Raw genomic sequence first — 22351 nt, 5'->3', positions numbered from 1 at the left:
ACGCTGAATGGCCGAGAGGAACAGACGGGGACCTTCTGTCACAAGCGGCGCGCAAATCTCTCCTCATATAGGCTGTCTCTTTTCGCGCCTGGCCCCAGAAATTATTTGGTCGCTCTTTGGAGTGCTCGCGCAGCTGTTTTTGCTTTCATTGCTACTCTGTCTCGACCCCAGCGCTCCTCGCCTGCCTCCCCTTCCGAGGGCGTAAGATGGCTAAAGATGGAGGACAAGCAATTGGTACCCCAGGTCGCTTTCGGCTTGCACCCCGTGATTCCCTCCCATACCTTAGGGGTTGATTCTTTTGGCGTTATAAAATAGTGTTTTCTTCATTATTGAAATTTATTTATTTATCCAATTTATATAGCCGCCCACCTCACTTTTACAAGCGACTCTGGGTGGCTTACAACAAAGTTGAAACAGTAATGAATACCAAAAAAATCACTAAAATTATTAACAATTAAAAGCATCAAAAACTAATCTGTAGCCCACACTGAACTTTCCATTAGAGATGGAAAGGAAAGGAGCTGTAAGTGTATTGTGAGACAGGTTTGGGAAAAGGGAGGAATGGAACATGATGGAGAACTTTGCTGAAAATAAAAGATGTGAGCTTCACAGACAAAATGTTTTTCTTACACAAGAGCTCATGAGAGTTTTCTTTCACATCTCAAATTTTCTTAGGATTGGCATGCTTGTTGGGGAATTCTGGGAGTTGAAGTCCACACATTTTAAATTTGCCGAGTTGGAAAAACACTGGCCTAGATAGACAGGACACCCTGGAGAAGATGCTGATGCTAGGGAGAGTAGAAGGCAAAAGGAAGAGGGGCCGACCAAGGGCAAGATGGGTGGATGATATTCTAGAGGTGACGGATTCGTCCCTGGGGGAGCTGGGGGTGTTGACGACCGACAGGAAGCTCTGGCGTGGGCTGGTCCATGAAGTCACGAAGAGTCGGAAGCGACTAAATGAATAAACAACAACGGATAGACTAAGCATCCCATTATAGCAGTCTGTAACAAGAATGTATATTCAGTACCTACAGCAGTTCAAGAAAGGTGACATGAAGTTTATAAGCTATAAGGTGGTTTCTTTATGATGTAGTGTATTGTGTGCACTTAGCCATTGTAGTTTGTAAACCATTATGGCTTAGTGCATTGTGCAAATCTATTCATTTATTTGTACAATCAATGACTTCTGTCTACATTTTGGGGCCTGAATTACCTGTAGAATAGCCTTTCTCAACCTTTTGACCCTGGAGGAACCCTTGAAATATTTCTCAGGCCTCAGGGAACCTCTGCACATTCAGGCTCAAATATAGGCCAGAAGTTACAAAAGTATTATATTTGTTTCATGTGTAGGCCTGTATATACGCATTAACAGTGTTCGTAAACTAAAAATAAAGAATGGAACTTACCTCTTTAATGTGAAGTTGCCCAAATTTGAAATAATTTTTTAAATAAATTGTGATCTCCCAGGGAACCCCTAGAGACCTCTCATGGAACCTTAGGGTTCCATGGAACCCTGGTTGAGAAACCCTGCTGTATTCAGAGCAGAAATTAATGTCTGCAACTGACTTGGGAACTACAGTTGGAAGATTGGAGCCAAATATTCATGAGAAAAAAATGAAATATAGATTTAATGAAAGCAGTTGAAAACAACCAATTGCCAATTCCAGTTGCTACCCATCTAAGAGTTATTTTTTAAGATGCAAAATAGCTAATCTTCTATACAAAGAATCAGCATTCATATCATGTCCAATTTTTAAAAATAGACTTAGAGGAAATCTAGGGAAATTATGATCCAGAATAATTCAGCAACAGTTGTTCATGACATTAAATTATAATGTCAAAAACAAAAAGGGATTTTGAAGAACTTTTAAAATGACTTTACAAACCTGGTTTGCAATAAAATGACAAATGTGCTTTGCTCTAAGTATGCTCAATTAAAATACTGTCACAGTACCAATTACAAGAGCAAATTTCATGCTTGGGATCATTAGAAAAGGGATAACAACCTATGAATATATTCATTAGTGGCTATGTTTGGATAGCACATTTGACTGAGTCCTTGGTGGATCTAGGGTGTCATGTGAACACAAATCCCTCCAGCTTTCTGGAGTCCTCAGGGTTAGATGTTGTGTAATTCACTTTGCTAGGGCTCCTCATGTTATTCAATTTCCTGTTCTGGCCTCTGGATACAGAGAGGCATAAGGAAGAGAGGATGTTCCAGCTGTGCCTGTCATTTTTCTTTACATCCCCTCTGCAAGTTTCAGTGGGAATAAAATAGAGACAGAAGGTAGTAGGGGAGGCTAAGTCTCATCTCACTTGTCTTCAGTGGTTCCAATACTGATTGGATCACATTTTTTTTTAAAAAGCAAACCAAGGGGTAGGGGAGGGGAACAAGATGCCAATCCCAGTAAAGGTAAAGGTAAAGGTTTCCCTCGACGTAAAGTCCAGTCGTGTCCGACTCTAGGGGGCGGTGCTCATCTCCGTTTCAAAGCCTTGGAGCCGGCGTTGTCATAGACACTTCCGGGTCATGTGGCCAGCATGACGACACGGAACGCCGTTACCTTCCCGCCGAAGCGGTACCTATTGATCTACTCACATTTGCATGTTTTCGAACTGCTAGGTGAGCAGGAGCTGGGACGAGCAACGGGAGCTCACCCCGCCGCGCGGTTTCAAACCGCCGACCTTCCGATCGGCAGCTCAGCGGTTTAACCCGCAGCGCCACCGCGTCCCAATCCCAAAGTGGCAGGATATTAAACAATAATACTGTTTCCAGACCTCATTTAACTGTGCCACATGAGCAGGGCCGGTGAATAGCTTCATTTGAAAGACAGAAGCTATTTACAGAGAACAAATGAGTGAGAGTTATCTATATACTACTAAAACTGTTGTGTCTGTTTGATACTCTGTAACCTTTAACTGGGGAACTGGTGCATTGTAGGGCAACAATGTTTGAACCAAGGTACCTCAAATGGCTGTATGGTATCTTCATATTCAGGGTCAGCATGACTTTGAATACCAGTTGCTGGGGAATAATAGCCCCTATTTTGGTGCTCAGCTAGATGGCCGGATCTAACTGATAATGGATGATGTTGGAAATCTAGGCAGGGATGGACCTGGCTAATATTTGGGTTGGAGACCACCAGAAATATCTGGGCTGTAGGTTAGATTGGGATGTTGAAAACAGCAATAGCAAAGCACTTGTTTTGTAATGAATCTACATGGACATGTCCATGAACCCACCAGAGTTGAACTCCTTGTTTGAATATAGCCTATTGCCTATGAGTGATAGCATTCACGCAGTACATAAAGCTGTGCTTCTTTTAACCTTGTTTTACAGAATTAACCACAAGTGATTCTGTTCACACAATATCTTAAATTAGAATGGGGAACCAATGGGACATATGTGATCTCCAGAATACCCTGAGTGCGTGGGGGCTCAAAATGCTCAGCTCATTTTTGATGTGGATTATGGAGTGAAATTAGTATCTTAAACTTTTAAGGTTAAGTGTGAGCAAATGGGAACAGGGAAGTTTTGTGAGGGAGCTGATGTGTTTGTAGGACTGATTTGCTGCATTTAAGAAGTCTTGTTTGGTAATTGGGTGAGGCTGTGTGGTTTTCATGTGGTTGAGTGAAGGATGCCTTTGCTTGCTTTGTGAGCTCATGGCCTGACAGGGAGAGGCTGATGGCAGCAGTTGACTGATTGATCAGGTGATTAGCTGTGGCTAGTGTTCCATTCCTTAGTCAACAGCTTGATCCCAGCCAGTATTCTCTGAAAAGAGAAGTAATCTGGAACTCATGACCAGAGTGAAGAGCAGGAGAGAAGCTGCTAACTTCCTACCCAGAGAGGCTAAGTGACAAGGTATGTTTTGCAACTGTGTGAGGGAGTCAGGACACCAAACTTTGTAGAAGAGTTACATAGGAGCTATCTTTTAGGCCCAACAGTTCTGAAAGCAAAGAAAACTAATTATGAAAGCCAGCTGAGGAGACAGTGTTTTCCTGTTTATTACACAGAGCGCCAATGTACAATTGGCTATTGTTCTCCTGTTCCAAATCCAGGTCAATTAGTGAGACATTAGTCAGGGAATCTTAATGCATGGATAAAATGGTGGTGCCAGGTAGAAGAGTTTAGATTTATTAGGTTTTGGAAAATGTTTTGCAGCAACCTGATTCTCTGTGTGAGAGAGGAGCTTCATTTGAACTGAAATCGAATTAGGCTTTTAAAAGGGCAGAGCAGCTTTGCTGGACCACATGCAGTTCAGAAGGGCGTAAATATTTCAGAGAATAGTGTAAGTTATCTGGTGGAGATAATAAATGTAGCAAATAAAATGGAGGCTGCACCCCTTTCCTCCCCTTTTTTTTAGACGTGACCAGGGTCAGACCCAGCTCCTCTCTTTGCCTAATCCCATCAGACCCAAATTGACCCTCCCTGCCCCAGACAAAGCACCCCCCCCGCCATCCCACCTAAACCAAAGAAGAGAAGCCTCGTCACCAGCTCACAGCCCAGCCCAAGGGCAGCCCTGCTAAGGGAACTGCAACCCAGAGAAACCCCAACTTTCCATCCTCAATCAGCTGAAGACCTCAGCACTCCACCTCCTTTCACAAGGGCTTCCCCAGCTCTGCTGCCCTCCTAAAGGGCCTGTTTTGCCTAACAACAGAAATAACCCACACACACTGACAAGAACTTGCCAGGCTTCCCCAAAAGTTGCCAGCAAGTCAGATCCCTCGGATTGCCTGTCTTGTAGTCCCCAACCTCTACAAAAATCTTTGCTTTTCCATTGTTCATTGTTTCTTGTAAAGCAGGCACCCAATGATCATTGCAATAACCATGGTTCCTTCTCCTCTGTGTTATGCTTTGTACTTCTGAATTTTCCATGACAAGGTATATTGTAATGTTGGAAGTGGATCATTGAGTGGGCACGATAATCAGGAGACAAAGAGCCTCACACCAGCAACATTTAGAAAATAATGTATAGTAGTTTCTAGGACAATGTTAGCAGTTGGAGGAATTAGACTACTTAGTTGCAAACAAATGCATTGGTAAATATATGGCCCTGTATGGCCCCAGCACTATTGCCCTTTAGGAGGACTTAAACATTTGATTGTTCTTGCAGGCACTGGGCCAGGAATATGCACAAACCTGCTAGAATGTTGTTGTGATATCAAGAAGATATCTTAGAGCCACTTGGATTTTATATTTATTTACATTGTATTTTATATTGGTAATTTGTTTATTTTTATCGGACTTTAATGTTTATTGTTGTATGAATGTTATTGTAAACCGCCCAGAGTCCCTCTTGGGGGAGATGGGTGGTAACCAAATTTGAATAATAAATAAAGAATAATAAATAAGAGTCAGAGGTCTTCCTATACACAAAAACATTCTCTCTCCCTCTCCCTCTCTCCCTCTTTTACTTACATACTATTTTGGTGTTTTAATGTAAGTTGCCCAGAGTCACTTGTCAAGTGGGGAAGGCTTAGAAGTTCAATTAATATATGGAGTGAATGAATAAATAGTGATATAATAGAAATCTGGTAGAATGGAGAGAATTGGGATGCTGTCAGTGCTGGATACAAATTTTATAGAAAAGGTAGGGAAGGATGCATTGGTGAAGTCTGGCTTTTTATATCAAGAAGAGTATAAAAGCTAACATACTAGTATGCAAATATGTGTTAATCTAATTCTGCAGTCCAATATTTAGGACACATCATGGAGGAAAGAACCAAGTGTTACATGGAGCTGACAACCCTAAGCCAAGATATTCATTCTGTCTTCAATTTCCTGGAAGTTTATTTCTGGAACTGTTCTTTTTATCAAGTCACTTATGTATTCCACTGATTTTATAAGCCTATTAAAAGAGATGCTAATTAGCAGCATTTGGCCCTGGAAGTCAGAACTCTTACTTTAGGTTTCTCTCCCAGAATTGCAACTGATTTGTGTGACCTTGGGCAGTGAAATGTCTGTGTATTTCTACTCAGCAGTTCTGCTTCCTAGATCACAACTGCTGACTTGATTTAGAAAATATTTTCTTCTCCCATCGTCAGCAGTTTAGGATCCACTGTAAGCAAAGGATCAAACTGAGAGTTTGTTCTCTTGTGCTCAGCCACAAACAACAAAAAGGAAATGTTAAGAACATCAGCTGTTGGGTCACAGATAGTTAACAGAGGTGGAAGCAAGATATAATTTTGTCTTGCAGGTTATGCTTTGCCTATCAGGATGACCCTGTGGAAATAAATCCAGGGAACCAAAGAAAAAAAAGATGATGTTGCTTTTTATAGATGGAGGGAAGAGGATGACATAACATGAAAGTCAAGGGAAGAAGCAAAAATTCGTTCTAGAACTCCAGCATAGTGTAGTGGTCAGTGCTGCAATAAGACTGGGATGGCCCAGGTTCAAATCCATGTGTATTCATAAAGCTCACAGAGTGACTTTGCCAGTATCTCTCAGCCTAATCTACTTCACAGAGATGTTGTGGAAATAACAACATAGAGGGTAGGCAGCAAAGCATTCTATGTTGAACAAAAATGGAATATAACTGTAATAAATTAATAGGAACTGTGACATTTGAGCTGTGGGCAATCTCTGGTTCATACCTCAGCTACAAAATCAGTGTGCTAAGCCACAACAAACCAACCTAATTTATAGTTTACAGCAATGTATGAACCAGCCAATGCCTAATTTTTGCACCACATGCTAATTGTAACACTAGGTTTACAAGCATCATATCACCTACTCCTCCTGTCATGCAGAGCTTTTTAGGTAAGTTTTCAATTTGCTTAATCATACTGTAGTTCTCTGGAAACTACACCTTGTAACATAAACTTGTAGATTATAAAGTCCAGCTTCTGAAGACTCAGGATGGCAGTCATTTCAGGTTTGCACAGTCAACGTGAAGTCAAGACCCAGTGCAACAGGAATAATACAGCAGGGTGAATATGTTAAGGAACTGAGCTTTATACTTAGCATGTTATAGACAATAAGTGGTGTTTGGCAAATCCTGACCATTCTTCTGCCCTGCAGAGTAGAGATAACAATATTGGTTTAAGAATTACTGCAGAAATACAGAGGGTTTAGTGCCTATTAAGGCTCTATATCAGAACAGGGAATGTATAAATACTCTTCCAGCATAATATTTGATGCCCAACTGCACTCTTAAAATCTGCAGATCTTTATGAATAAAAGCCGGGGCAAATAAAGAATAGTAGCAGAGCCCTGACTCAGCCTGCAGAGCTCCTGCTTCGCTGTTAGACTAATTAAGTCCAGTTGTGCCTACACAGAAGATCTGAGGTTGCACTGAAGGCCTGCTGGGACAAAGAAGCAATGCCTGCTTTCCTTTGAAAATACAAAAGGTGACAGTTATATCTGAAGCTGGCCCTGGTGTAGATTTGAACATCTTAGTCCCTCTTGGACAAAATAAAGAACAGAACTAAATGAAAAACCTTGAGTGTTCTTGAATTTATAACCTGTTAGTTAAAATTAATACATTTAAATCAGGCTAGCCTAATGGTCATAGTAATCTTCTCCCCACTCCACCCCTGCCAACACAGTGAATTGTCCCATTTTTCTTCAGGTACATTCTTGAGAAACTCAAATAAATTTGAGGATCATGAAGAAGAGGAATTTTTGATAAACTCAGCTTATCATGCAGGAGTTAGAAAAACGGCTAAAATATAGAGATGGTTTTTATACAGGGTAGTCTCACTGAATCCTCCCAAGTCCTGCTGTCTTTGTGTTCCTGGGAGGGATGAATGAAGAATGGCAGGAGTGTGTTCCAAGAGCATACACTTGTCACCCAAGGCTTGATGGTCATCCCAGCTGCCCAGCTAAAGCAAGGAGATGCTTCTATTGGGTCACAACAATATAGAAAGAGCCAGTGTGGAGTAGTGGTTAAGGCACTGGGCTAGAAACTGGGAGACCAGGAGTTCTAGTCCTGCCTTAGGCATAAAGCCATCTGGGTGACCTTGGGCCAGTCACTCTGTCTCAGCCCTAGGAAGGAGGCAATGGCAAACCAATTCCAAAAATCTTGCCAAGAAAACTGCAGGAAGTTGTCCAGGCAGTGTCTGAGAATTGGACACAATTGAACGTACATACATACATACATACATACATATTCTAGAAGTGGATGGTCACTTTAGTGCAGTGTTTCTCAACCTTGGCAACTGGAAGATGTGAGCTGAAGTCTTCCAGTTGTCAAGGTTGAGAAACATTGCTTTAGTCAGAACAGCAAAGGCATCAATTCATACTGCAGGGGAGAAGGCAACAGTAAACCACTCCTGTATTTTACCAAGGAAACCACAGGGACAGACAATATAAAATGATTGATAATATAGTGCTAGATAGTGGCTTCTCAGTTTGGGTGGCATTCAACATGCTACTGAGGAAGAGCTGAAGATTTTTCTGAGTGCTCGTGTTTATGATGTGGCTAGATTAGAGCCTTTAGGACATCTAGTTGCTGATGGCATGCAGGAAAGGAAAATTAAAAGCGGCAAACCCAGAATTATAGTGGAAACATGGAATGTAAGAAGCATCAACATAGGAAAACTCAAGACAGTGGAAGATGGAGTGAATTGATCATGCATTGAAATCTTAGGCATCAGTGAGTTGAGATAAACTGGAATTTAAAACTTTCAGCCAGAAGATTACACTCCTTACTACACAGGACATGAGAAACAAAGAAGGAATGGTGTTGCTTTTATAGGTAGGAAGGGTATAGCAAGAGTAGTACTTGGCTACAATGCAATCAGTGCCCGAATAATATCAGTTAGACATCATGCACAGTCCTTTAATATGACGACTATCACGGCTTATGCTCCAACCACTGATGCAGGAGAAGAGGAGGTTGATGAGTTTTATATTCAAGTTCAGAATGAAATCAGGAGAATATACCAGTAAAATTTGCTGTTTGTGGTTGGAGACTGGAATGAGAATCACCCATCAATTTCTGCCAATCCAATGATTTTTTTCATTGCTAACAGCTCTTCAAACAAACCAAAGAAGGCTATATACATAGACATCACCAGATGGAGTACCCCAAAATCAAATTATTGTTATTTATTTAAATTTATTATAGCTGCCAACTCCAATGGACTCTGGGTGGCATACAAAACAAAACAAAAAGTTACCTAAACCTAAACCTAAACCACCCAGGGCCCTGGAAATACAAAAATACATTATCCCCAGTCTGGAACCAAAGGCAGGTTTTAAGAGTTTTCTGGAAAGAGTGCTGTCCTTATCGCAGGGGGGTGCTGTTCCAGAGGGTGGGGGCCACAACAGAGAAGGCACACTTCCTTGTCCCCTCAAGATGACAACATTTAATAGAGGGACCTGGAGCGCACCGACCCTTAAATTGACTATATAATTGGTAGAAGGAGGTGGAAGAGCTCAGTTACAACAGTAAAGAAGCTAGGGGCTCATCGTGAGAAAGATCACAAACCACTCATGTGCAGGTTCCAAGTTAAGCTAAAGTGGAAGAAGAAAGCTAACTAATTTCTATGATATGATCTTCAGCATATATCCACCATTTTCAAGGAGAACATCTGGAATTGCTTTGAAGTTCTGATCCTCATTGATAGAGAACCGGAAGAACTGTGGAATGAGCTTAAGTCATTAAGGATGACTGTGAAAAGAGACTGCCAAAGATCAGGAAAGAGAAGAAAGCAAACTGGATGTCAGAACAAACCGTGGAAAGAAGAGAAGCCAAAGCCAAGACAGGCCAAGATCTCAGGAAAGAACCTAACGAAGAATTTCAGAGAGCTGTTAGAAGAAACAAGAAGCACTATTACAACATTTGTAAAGACACTGAAGAGAGAAGCAGACATGGAAAACAAGAAAAGTCTTCCAAAGACCTCTGAATTCTGAAAAAAACTTCTAATCTCATAATTGGAATGCTAAAAGATGCCAGTGGACAAATAGTAACTGATTTTGAGAAGATCAAAGATGGAAGGACTATATTGACATTCTGCACAACAGAGAAGTCAGCAACCAAGATATCTTAGAAGATATTCTCTATTTACAAGAAACTTTAGTATGAGAAAATGAAGTTAGATCAGCACTTTGGTCATTACCAAGTTGGAAGACTACAGGAATTGATGGAATACCTACAGAAATATGTAGAATGTATACTGAGGAAAGCTGGATTGGAGGAAGATGATTGTGGTTTAAAAATTGGAGGAAGAAATACCAATAACCTGCACTATGCTGATAACATTACCCTGATAGCTGAAAGTGCGACTCATCTGCAAATTCTAGTAATGAAAGACAGGGAGCACAGTGAAAAATGGGACTAAGAAACCATGGCTAAAATGTGATGTGAAGAACAGGTCAATGTGTTCATATTACTAGTAGCATTTTATACTCGTACTGCCTTCTAAACTTTGCTAAATCAGTAATTCCTGATGTGAGTTATGGAACCATAGTCTTGATTTGGCCTTGCTCTTCTAAAAGGACACTAGTTTAGGAATTTAGGAAGATGCCCTACAAAAGCCAGATAATTTGTTATCTAGCCCAGAAATTATATATTACCAGCAGCAATTCTCAGTCTCTAGCAGAGGTTTTTACTGGAGATGCTGGGGATTAAACCTGGATCTGTTTTATTAAGTTACTTATTTAGATTTTGTTTCTCCATCCTCCATCTCAATGGAAACCGGACAGCATATCTGGAATCCCCAGGGGTCCTCTGGTCCAATTGTTGGCAGGCTGCAAAGTGGCTATACCATCTGTGCTCAGGCCCTGTTCAGCTTGTCTGGAAGGCATGTGCTCTACTCAGAAATATGGTCTCTGCATATTGCAAGTCGAGTGCTTTGTATCCTTGAAATGCTCTACTGTACCAATTATTGCTCCTCCTATTATCTCCCACTGTTTTCTTCCTACCAGCTCCAGTGGGCATAAGGTAGAGCTAGAAATGGGCGGCTTTAAAGAGGACTTCTGGGAGGCAGGGTGTATCTTGCTATTGTCTCTGCCCAATCCCTGAGCCAGGGAAGAGGAGGGTCTCATGAATATGAAAAGCATCTGCGCTCCCTCCCCTTTCTTCTCTCCTCCTAGTCTCCTGGCCATGAAGGCAGCAGCAGAGCAGCTGAGAGCAGGATGCTGAAAACCCACAGGAAGCTCTTCCTGAGGACCTTAAAGATGCTGCCCAGTTAAAGGGATGGCAGGCATTCAGGTAAGGCAGAATTTGAGATAACTTGGCTATTTGTGGCTCACGGGGAAGAGGAGCCAGGGAGAACTTGCCATCGTTGGAGGGACTGGTCAGAAATCGCTTTGCCCCAGGCTCAGTTAGGATCCTAGACAATGGATGTACGCTGTGCTTGGCTTGTCTGGAGGAGGGAGGGTTAGGGAAGCAAGTGGGCCTTGCTGGGGGATGCAGGAATCTTTTCCTCTCTACCTTTCCACATCGGATGCATTAAGGACTGGATTTGGGAAGAAAGGGCAGCTGCAGCCGAGCCGCCTTCTTTGTAGCCGAGCCTTCTTCTTTGTATTGCTACTGGAGGAAATGGATGTTGCCGCTAGCTAGCTGCTGCCACCGCTGCTTCAGTCTGCCTTTTGTTTGGGGATTTGTCTCTCTTCTCCCTCCACAGCAACTCGCCCCCCTTTCCCTCTTGTGCAAAGATCAAATTTCCCTCAATTCATGGCTTTGATTTCATTCATTTCTCTTTCCTCTTGGCTCTGGGTCAACAGCCTTGTGGAATTTGGAGGCTAAACAGGGTCGCATGGCTCTGAAACAGCAGCATACAGATTGAAACTGATGGTTGAATTTTTAAAAAGCACAACTTTTTGTTTGCTGCAAAAGTCAAATAGGAGGAGTGCTGCCCTCCTATGCTGTTAGATATGCATAGTTCCCTTTTGCTGGGATGGGGGTAGTAGAATGAAGAGAGCTATTCTTTTTCTCGTTTATCAGTGTCCTAGGAATGGTTGAGCCAGAGATCTGGATGAAGCAGGGGAGGGAGCCAACTTTGTGCCATTTGTTGTGCAGAGCTTGCCTGGGTTGCTGCTACCCTCCCAATGAGATGCAACACAAGATGCACAATCATTTGTGCTGCGAGACACACGTTGTGTTCTCTGGAGATGTGATGCCTTGGAACAAAAAGTTACCCTTTGTTTTGTTTTTGATCTGTATATGAGAGATTAAAAGTGCATTTCATTGCACTTTTCCACTTAAAATGGGTTTCCAGCTTTTGGGAAAGAAAAGAGAGTGGGAAAACATAACCATCAACCTCCATAGCCTTTCTCACAGGCTGCGTTTAGCTTGGTGGGGCCAAAGTTATGCAAAACTGCTCTATAGTCTTTTCTCTTTCTACCCTCCACTCGAAACCATGTGCTACAATTCATAACTGTGTATTTGTTGATCTCATTGGGATCCCACCTTTTGTCTTATTCAACAAACCATGATTAGGCAAACCATGACTTAATATGATATGTGAATCCACTCACTTTCTCTTTTGAAAGAAATGCTGCTTCTTGAAGAGCACACATTAAATTCGTGTAAGATTCTTCGTGCTCATTCGTTAGCGTCATCAGGTAGGACTGAGAATGGTTCTAGGCTGAATCCCCAGAAAGTTATTGTTTGTCCATGTAGAGAAAACATCTAATACCTTCTCCACATATGCTAGTCTACAGCTAATGCTGTCGGAGGGTGATGGGAGTTTTAATGAGCACATGTGGAAGACATCAAGTTGGAGAAGGTACTGCAGCTAATACTAAGTGGACCAGGGATCTGATCTGATCTAAGGCAGCTTATTGTTTTGATATGAACACAGTATACTTCCTTATATCAAGAAAAGGAAGCATAAAATAATTTAATATGATTCTCCTCATCTCCATTCTAGCCCAGAGTTGATGGCTGATTCACTGGAGGCATCTTTCATTCAATGCTCTATCACTGATCCCCTCACTCAGCTATTCAGAAGAATTTAACAGATAACCCATGTAACGTGCTTCTCTAGAATCTGGGTATTATAGAATAAACATTGTGTTTGGAACTGAATTGAGTCTGGTGATTCATTTATTAATATGCATTGCCTCCTCTACCACCTCATTGCAGTTTTGCTCTAAACATCATTAAAACATTAAATAGGGCAGGTGAGCATGGAAATAATCTGTTCTCTGTGAGGAAAGATAGATACAGTATGCATCTTTGAATATTATTGGTCTAATTTATACAATATTTAAATATATAATATACTTATCTTTGTCAAATTAGAAATTGCTAAGAGAGTCAGTTTGGTGTAGTGGTGAAGGCATCAGGCTAGAAACTGGGAGACTAGTCCCGCCTTAGACACAAAGCCAGTTGGGTGATCTTTGGCCAGTCACTCTCTCTCAGCCCTAGGAAGCAGGCAATGGCAAACTACTCCTGAAATCTTGCCAAGAAAACTGCAGGGACTTGACCAGGAGCCAACACTGACTCAAGGGCACCAAAAAAAAAAAAGAAAGGAAGAAATTTGCTCTATAAGCTAATAGTTAAGAACTTCTATTTATTAGTGACCTGAAGTTTTAAAAATTTCATGTGGGGAATCCAACCTTCTTTTAATTTTTCTGCATTTTTCCCAAAATAAAGTTTGTCCCATTCCATTTATGATCCTTGCTTAAGGATTGTGTCATGTTATTCACATTCAATCTCCTCTCCCATTTCTCATGTACAGTACATGGTCTTTACTGCATCTTTGCAAGGTACCATCTTCCCTGGAGCTTCATACAAATTCTGCATCTCCCTTCCATTAACTGAATCTACTTTTCACTTCCTTCAGACTTTAATAGACAATATTGCAATCCTGATCTATGACCTGAGCAGTTAAAATAGATATGAATACTCTGTGATATCACAGCACTTTAGCTAGTGTCGTAGGAGATGCCTACTGGATCTTGGTTTATCACAGAAATCAGGGTTGGATCTAGTGGTTAGTGCTTGGATGGGAAACCACCACTGAAGGCCAGACTTTATGATATAATGGGAAATAAACACACACACATACACATACAAAAGAGTAAATTGCAAGCCAATTTTGTATTGTTGCCATGGACACATCCATATAAAGACACCAGGAATTGAACTCAACTCGCAAACCTGACTTTTGGCAACTGATTTGTTATGATTAGAATCACATAGTATAGCTCTCTTCACTCTGTGCTAATTCACAATGCAAGAGGACTGAAACCTTCTACCAGCAGAAAACAATTAGGTTGGCTAGCTATTTCTTGGTGCAGTCTTCTCTTTCAAATGCCCTTGCTTGCTCAATGTCCTTTTTTAGAGATGTTTTAGTCCTTTTTTAGAGATGTTTAAGTTCATTTAAAGTTTATTTTTTCTATTTGTTCCCCCCATTATCCACTTTCCTTAGACTGATTCCTCCAACATTAACAGTTGAAAGTGCCCTCTCAAGACACTGTATTGGATGTATTTGGTTACCTGCATTGATTGGGCTTTCTGACTAAACCTGGCTGCAAGCGGGAACATATTGAAAAATGGCAACTGGCAGCTGCAAGCAGTTCTCTGTATTAGGTGACGCCAACAGGGTGCCATCTTTCTCAAGCTGCTAGGACTGAGTTATCTGCACTGAATGTATCTAGTGGCTTTGTTGCTTTGGAACAATTTGGGTGCCACTCACGGTTGCCCTCTCTAAACCAGTCCGAGCCTTATTCAAACTTCTACCTTCAGTTCCATAGTTGACTTGTATGCAACTCCGTGTGCTGATGTATTTCTTCCTGGTCCAGCCATGCTGGGACCTTTCATGATGCCAAAAAGCCAATTTCCCTCCCTCTCTCCCTTAAGGTAACCGAGTTTCCATAGCTCAATCATTCCTTGCTGTTTTAGGTTTCTAGAAGAAGGTCGTTGCCCTTTAAGGATGAGATTGCTGCATTTGATTTTTTTTGTTTGATATATGGAGGATAAGGACTAACAGCTTCTTTCTGTCTATCAAATGCCCTTACTTGCTCTATGTCCTTTTTTAGAGATGTCTCCTCTATGTTCATTTAAAGTTTATTTATTTATTTTATTTGTTCCCCCCGTTATCCACTTTCCTTAGATTGACAAACCTAAGTCATGGTAGCTAAATGAAGGCTCCGTGTCCGGAGATATTATATCTCTGATTATTCATTATTTATTCTTGGGTATTAACCATCAGTGGAAATCTAGCATCTTCCTGTCTTGTTCAGGAAATTCCAGGCAGCTGCTTTGGAAATGGAATATTGGGCTAGATCTCATCCTACAAGATGCCCTAGCAGAAATGTTTTAAACCTTGGAGCCTAATTTCTGGTTCTGTTAGAATATATACATATTTCAGGGTTGAATTTCAATTGTTTGCTTGTTTCTACTCTATAGGAATGAAAGATTTATGGGAATCAGAAGGGGGTAGAAGTTAGGTGCTAATATCACAACAGAGAAAGATTTGTGAGGAGGCAAGATACATTGTCCAAAAAAGCATTTTTGAAATGCTCCAACCTGCCTTCTTGAGTTTATTTTATTGATTTCAAATACTTGTAAACCACTTTACCTTTTGCAACTTTAGAGGACTCTGGAGAAAGCAGATTATTTAGCCCCCTTTCAGTGTGGTTCAGACCTGGGCACAGGACCAAATGGATGGGTGTAGTATACCCATCCTTGGTTCTCTTGATCTCTCAGCGGCCTTTAACACCATCAATCATGGTACCCTTCTGGACTGGCTTTGGGGGTTGGGAGTGGGGTGTACAGCGTTACTCTGGTTCTCCTCCTTCCTCCAGAGTCAGTTTCAGTCAGTGTTGATGGGGCAGGGCTTTGCAGGGTGCCTCAGAGCTTGGTGCTTTCCCCATTCCTATTTAACATCTACCTGAAGCTGCTGTCTGTGAAGGTTTTATCTCAGTGTCTGGAGGTTATAGGGGTCTGGAAAGGGAAAAACAGGCTTCAACTCAACCCTAGTAAGACTAAGTGGCTTTGCGTTTTAGGGGCCCCTGCATCCAAGCATTTGCTATCTCTTCTTCTGGATGGGGTTGCACTGCCTCAAGCAGAACTGATGTGCAACCTGGGGGTCCTTCTGGACTTGGAGCTCCTATTCAAGGAACAGGCGGCAGCCAGGGCCAGGAGGGTTTTTGTACAACTTCATCTTACACTTCGGTTGTTCCCTTTCCTGGACCAGGAGGCTCTGCTCACAGTCACTCACACCTTAGTCACTTCCTGGGTGGATAACTGCAATGAGCTGTACATGGGGCTTCCTTTGAAGAGCATCTGGAAGCTGTGGCTGGTGCAGAATGCAGTGGTGCAGGCAGTTATGAATACATATTGGTGTGTGCATGTTACACTTCTGTCAATGAGTTGCATTGATTGGAAATGTGCTTCCAGGTGCAACTCAGGATGTTGGTTGTCAACTAGAAAGTTGTTCATGGCATAGGGCCAGGTTATTTGTGGGACCTCTTCTCCCCAGTTCTTTCTAGCTATCGTATTAGATCCAGCAGGAGAGGCATGCTACAGGTCCCATCAAGCAAAGTAAGTCATCTTGCAGGTCTCAAAAAGTGGGCCTTTTTGGTTGCTGCCACTGCTCTGTGGAACGCAGTTCCCTCTGAGTGTAGATTGGCCCAACCCTGCTGGCCCTTGGAAGGCTCTTAAGGCATGGTTATGTTCTGGTCATGGTTATGACAGCCTCATGTGGCTCAGAGTGGTAGGTGGCAGTATTGCAACCTAAACTCTCCCCACAACCCAAGTTCGATCCCAGCAGAAGCTGGATTCTCAGGTAGCCGACTCAGGTCGACTCAGCCTTCCATCCTTCCAAGGTCGGTAAAATGAGTACCCAGCTTGCTGTGGAAGGCAATGTCTGGGGAAGGCAATGGCAAACCACCCCACTCTATAGTCTGCCAAGAAAACATCACAAAAGCGGCGCCCCCCCAAAGGGTCAGACATGAGTCGGTGCTTGCACAGGGGACCTTTCATCTTTTTTTCATGTTCTGGGCATGGGGGTCAGAGCGTAAGTGAGAGTTTGTGATGTGTTGTTATTTGGATTAGTTTGGTTTTTCAGCTGCTGTGTGTGTTGCTGCATTTTATACTATGTTTTATATTGTTTTTACCCACTGTATGCCACCCAGAGTCACTATATGAAATGGGTGGCTCTATCAATAGAATAAATTGATAAATCAATAAATTCAAAAGCAGTATGTGCAAAATATATTTTGTACATTTTATGTTTTATAAAAAACCCATAAAAGCACAAGTAGAAGATAGTTGGAACCGTATTATTAGAACTATACGGTTTAGCAAGTGTTAAAAGCTTTCAACCAGCAGATTTCAATTTGTCTCCCAAGAAATAGAAAGCATAAGAGGCTTCCTTGTACTATGTTAGGTCATGGTTCATCTCCCTCACTTACTTCAGCCTGGAGTTTTCTTAATCCTGCCTGGAGGTGCTGCAGATTGAATTTAGGACCTCTTGCATGTAAAGTATGGCTTTGTTCAGGAGCTTTCTTTGTTATTAGTCAAAGATGAGTGATCCATCAGTTGGGTTCTATCACAAGGAAGTGTGAGAGCCAGTTTGGTCTAGTGGCTAAGGTTCTGGGCTAGAAACCAGGAGTCTGTGAGTTCTAGTCCTGCCTTAGGCATGAAAGCCGGCTGGGTGACCTTGGGCCAGTCACTCTCTCTCAGCCCAGCTCGGTGCAATGTAGACTAGCCTCCTCGTGGTGCGCCCCAGCAACGTGACTTGTCATGGCTAAATAGTCTACACATCTGGCTGCTAGACCTCACAAGGATTTCCCAGCAAGAAAAGCAGCATGAACACTGATCTGCTATGCCATACAACTAAAATAAAAACCAAGAAAGTGTCTCTATTTGCTGACACTCAGAAAAATTTCTAATGTATGGCTTACACATTGGAGACGCTCGTATAAGCAGACAAACTTTAAGTACCCTGGTGTCAAGATGTTTAGGATTAAGACGATCATAATCATTGGGTTCATACATTACACCAAGCAATGGTTTTCTTAGCCATGGTTTATTGAATAAATCACAATTGGCTTGGTTCAAAAAGTCTTGAGGTTCAGCTTCTGTAAAATGCATCTTGTTTATCCAATGAGGAAATGCTTTGGATGAGTCTGAAAAAGCAAAAATAGTTTCTTTATAAATTGCACAAATAAATAAAATAATGTGCCTATATGATAGTAAGGTAACTGTAAATACAAGGGTTTTATATGACATTTCAATTTAATTTAAAAATACTAATTGAAAGGAATGGAAATCTATTTTGCTCTATTTTGCTTCACTCTCACAGGACTTGATTACTGAAATAATTTGTTCTGCTCACTTCCACGTAAACTTTTCCTTGAACATGAGCAGTTTGAGGGGGTTTCACATGTTCGTCGCCTTCTGTCTTATTCTGCTCGACTTCAGCAGCCTGCAATGTCTTGCTTTAAGACAAGTGGAGAAAAGGCATGTAAGAGAACTGCATCTGGCATTACCAGCAGGGAACAGTTTAGCAAATACAAATGTATCAAATCCAGAAGGTAACTTAAGCTCATCCATGGATACAGCCAGCACTTCTGCATCTGAAAGCCTTTATGGAGCCTCAGTAGAGCCATCCGGGAGGTCATTAAACAGAGCCACAACTGTAAAAACAACCCTACCAACCATTCTGCATGTTCACAATCCCTTGGAACGCTCAGATATGGATGTTTTTGCCAGCACAGGTCTGGAGATTGCTGTGGAAAGTGAAAGGCAAATCGGTCTCAAGGGGCCCAATGAAAAACTGGATAAATATGGGACACAGGAAGCTTTGCTTGCCACTGTTGTGACAATTCCAGATCCTGTTGTTGAAGATGGTATGCTTAGTAGCTCTGCAAAAGAGACAGTGGATGGAGGTTGGGGAGAAGGAAATCTGGATGGGGATCTGTTTACACCAGGCAGTCTAGAAGGAGGAGCCCATGTTGACCCTTCAGACAACCCCAAGTCAACTATCCAAAAAACGATAAATAGTTTTGCTGCTACAATATCACCAAGCAACCTCCTCAAAAATCCGTTTCTTCCAACGGGCCAACCAGTTGACTTGGCAAAAGGATCAGATGGAAATAGCTTCCCAACAATTGGGATGGGCACAGATACTGCTACAGAGCCCAGATTGCTGCTGGCAGATGCCCCCTTAAGTTTGGAAGGGGAAATCCCAGAGAACCAAGGGCACTTGAAAGATATCCTAAGCACTACCATGATGGCTGCTGCAGGCTTGCTGCTAAGTGATGAATGGGATGATACAAAATTAGAGCCTTCCAGCCAGATGAAAGCTATGCACCTTGTGAAGATGAATCAACCTCAAACAGTGCAACCAACAGGACAGGAGGAGGAGGATGTGAAAAAGGTCCTGTCACCAAGTTTATTGGCAACCACAGCAAAAGGAAGCAAAGATAATCAGAGTGGATCAGGCCAGATACCTGGTCAGGTGGAGGAGTCAACCAATACAAGCCTGAATCTCGCCCATACCACTGATCTATCTGAGAAGGTTGGAGCCCAATCTGGAAGTCCAGTGGAAAACATAGATCCAACAGTGATCAGCCAGTCTAGACTGTTTCCTGAGACCATAACTACAACAGATGTGACCAAATCAGATGTCTTCCAAACCTTAAGAAGCCAATTAAGAGGTAATTCTTTTTTTTCTACTTTCACTCATCAGTGCTTCTTGTTTTAAAATAATTTAAGAGGATGAATCACTATTTGATTTATGGTGCATAATGTGATGGTGCTTTATATAATCCTTCCTTTTTCCAGGTCCCTGATCTACCCAAAATATTCAGCAGGGATTTAATCTACAAAAGTCAAATCTTCTGTAATATAGTTTTCCTGGCTTTGTTTCAGATGGGTAGCAGAGGCTTGGCCCTGGCAGTTGAGACATTGCTTAGAGTTACCTTCTTTCTGCCCATAATAAGCTCTTCCCCCAGGCTTCCAAATGCGGGCACAGCAGAGTCTTGGAGTGGCTGAGTGGGTGAGCATGGCTTCACCCTGAACCAGTTGCCCTTTTGATTTTTACTCTTCCTTTGGCCACCCATATGATCCACTCTTGATTGGTTTTGCCTGATAGGTTATATTCAAGAAGGCCTCTCTTCCCCTTCAGCATACTTCTCTTTTCTACTTTATAGCGAAAGCGAAACCACTACTTTAGTTTTCCTTAACCTACTGCCCTCCAGATGACATGAGACTGCAACCCCCAGAATTCTCAGCCAGCAGCCCCAAAACTGGGGAAGATAACTTTGGTGACCTTTGGAATCCTTTTCCCACCAGGAGAAGGCATGCGATGTGTATAGATATTGAGCTATGACAGAATAAACACACAAGACAGAAGGAGAGAAGAGACTTCCTTTGTTTATACTTCTTAAAGCTGGGGGCTGAGAAATAGAGTGTTATTTTATGTATATGTTGAGCTTGGCAAGTCCCAGGGTTCTATCTGACTGAATGCTTAATTTGCCTTGTTGATCATAACTCCTTAAAATGCAAGTTAAAAGTATTCATTTATTATTGCCTTTGACTTCATCTTTGTTTACCTAAGGACTCTCTGCTGTTCCCTTGCAAGAAGAGTCCTGTGCTTTGATTCAATGCTGCACTTTTAATCATAAGTTGGAACTAAATTAGGTCCAACTAATTCAGATCCTGCCTAGATAGGAAACTGTTTTATTTTTCTCTGGATAGGGTTTCTGTTAGACAGGACAGCCTGGAGAAGATGCTGATGCTAGGGAGAGTGGAAGGCAAAAGGAAGAGGGGCCGACCAAGGGCAAGATGGATGGATGATATTCTAGAGGTGACGGACTCGTCCCTGGGGGAGCTGGGGGTGTTGACGACCGACAGGAAGCTCTGGCGTGGGCTGGTCCATGAAGTCACGAAGAGTCGGAAGCGACTAAACGAATAAACAACAAAGGGTTTCTGTTGTTTTATTCCTTTTTTTTTCTGTGGGAGGGTAGAATCCCTGGGCTGCTTGTGGTTCCAACTATTTTTTTCCTCATCTTGGACAACACCACCAAATTAAGTTTTATGGCTTTCTTCAAAGCTGCCCTTTCTGAAATGATACCTCCTAATGCATGGAAGTCTAACTTCCATCATTCCCAACCAGTTCAGTAGTCCAGTATTTCTGGAAGGCACCAGAATACGAGTACTATGCTAGAGGAGTATCAAAGTTCTTAGCATGTTCTCAAAAGAGCTTAAAAGAAGCTTCAGCAGCTGCAGAGGATTCCACTAACTGAATAACCATTGCAGGCTGCTTTGCAGTGCAATCTTGTGCATGCCTATTCAGAAGAAATCTCCATGAAGTATTTGCTTATGTCTGAGATAAATTGCATCTGTCCTCCCATTCAATTTTGTTCATTGTAGCATAGCTTTTTCCAAATTAGCCTTCTCCAACCCTGTTAGGATTGCAGTTCCTTGAGTTCCCAGCTAGCATGCTGAAGGAACTCCTGAATTCTGAGCTGTAGTTCTAACCCACTGGAGGATGTCAGAATGGAATGGCTGATCTTATGATGCTGCCTGGAAAGCAGTCACAAATCACAGCAATAATATCTGAACATTCTAAAACGCAAAGAAAAAGACAAAGCTTGTAATGCTGCAGTTACAGTACTTCAGTTAAGAGAAAGCTTCAGTTCTCCCTTTCAAAAAGGCAGTGATGCCATTAGAACATTATGCTAAAGCTTAAATACCTGAAATATCATATATTGAAGAGGTGGACAATTTCTGAAGGGTCAGGGACAATGACCCAGCCAGGATTTCCCCCCAGGTTTTTAAGAATGGGAATGGGAGCAGATCTCTATGAGGCAAACTGCTGCTATTCCCATCCTTGACTGCCTCTCTACGCCAAAAATATAGCCTAGATTTGCTATTTTTGCTCTTCAGTTTTGGCAGCATGTTCTTGGAATGCTGAGGGACTCTCTATGGAGGATGGATCACATGCTGGTTGCAGTGATTAACTTTTGATTTACTGAAAAACCCACAACTGGCTCGTTTTACACAACACTAACCCAAACCAAACAAACCACATTATGTCTTAGTGTGATGTATAAACCTAGCCAGTGAGGGTATATGAGGTTAGGGTTGGGGGAACTGAATCTATTTTCCTATTATTTGAAATGTTTGTTTTCAAAATGTTTTTTCAAATTATTTTCAAAAATTTGGAAATGTTTTAGATCTGCGTTGTAAAAATAATAGCTTGGCAAGGATGGGGAGCAGACATTGACCTTCACTCTCTACGTTCTGGAGCAGTTCCTGTTGCTGCTCTGCTGCTACCTGGGAATTTTGGCAGTATCATCTGCAGCCTAGCTTCAGTGTTTTGATTCACTTGGATTTTTTGGCTGTTTCTGTGCTGCTGCAGTGAGCTGTGGATATTCCAAGCTGGAACCACTTGAACAAAAATAATCCTAAATGAATGAACCATTGGGGCAGGATGATTG

At 42.0% G+C, this 22351-nt stretch overlaps 1 protein-coding gene across 1 annotated transcript in view; it reads left to right on the top strand.

Moving 5' to 3' along the window:
* Positions 1-11042: 11042 nt before the first annotated feature.
* Positions 11043-22351, top strand: part of ARMH4 (armadillo like helical domain containing 4) — a 54675-nt gene continuing 43366 nt past the window's right edge. The window contains exons 1-2 of the mRNA XM_063290504.1: positions 11043-11156; positions 18208-19564. Of these exons, the coding sequence (XP_063146574.1) occupies positions 11142-11156; positions 18208-19564 (1372 nt within the window). The 5' untranslated portion in view covers positions 11043-11141. The remainder of the gene's footprint in view (positions 11157-18207; positions 19565-22351) is intronic.

This window comes from Candoia aspera, chromosome 1, assembly GCF_035149785.1.
Source record: "Candoia aspera isolate rCanAsp1 chromosome 1, rCanAsp1.hap2, whole genome shotgun sequence".
Classification (NCBI taxonomy): Eukaryota; Metazoa; Chordata; class Lepidosauria; order Squamata; family Boidae; genus Candoia; species Candoia aspera.
This window is presented reverse-complemented; position numbering and strand designations above follow the sequence as displayed.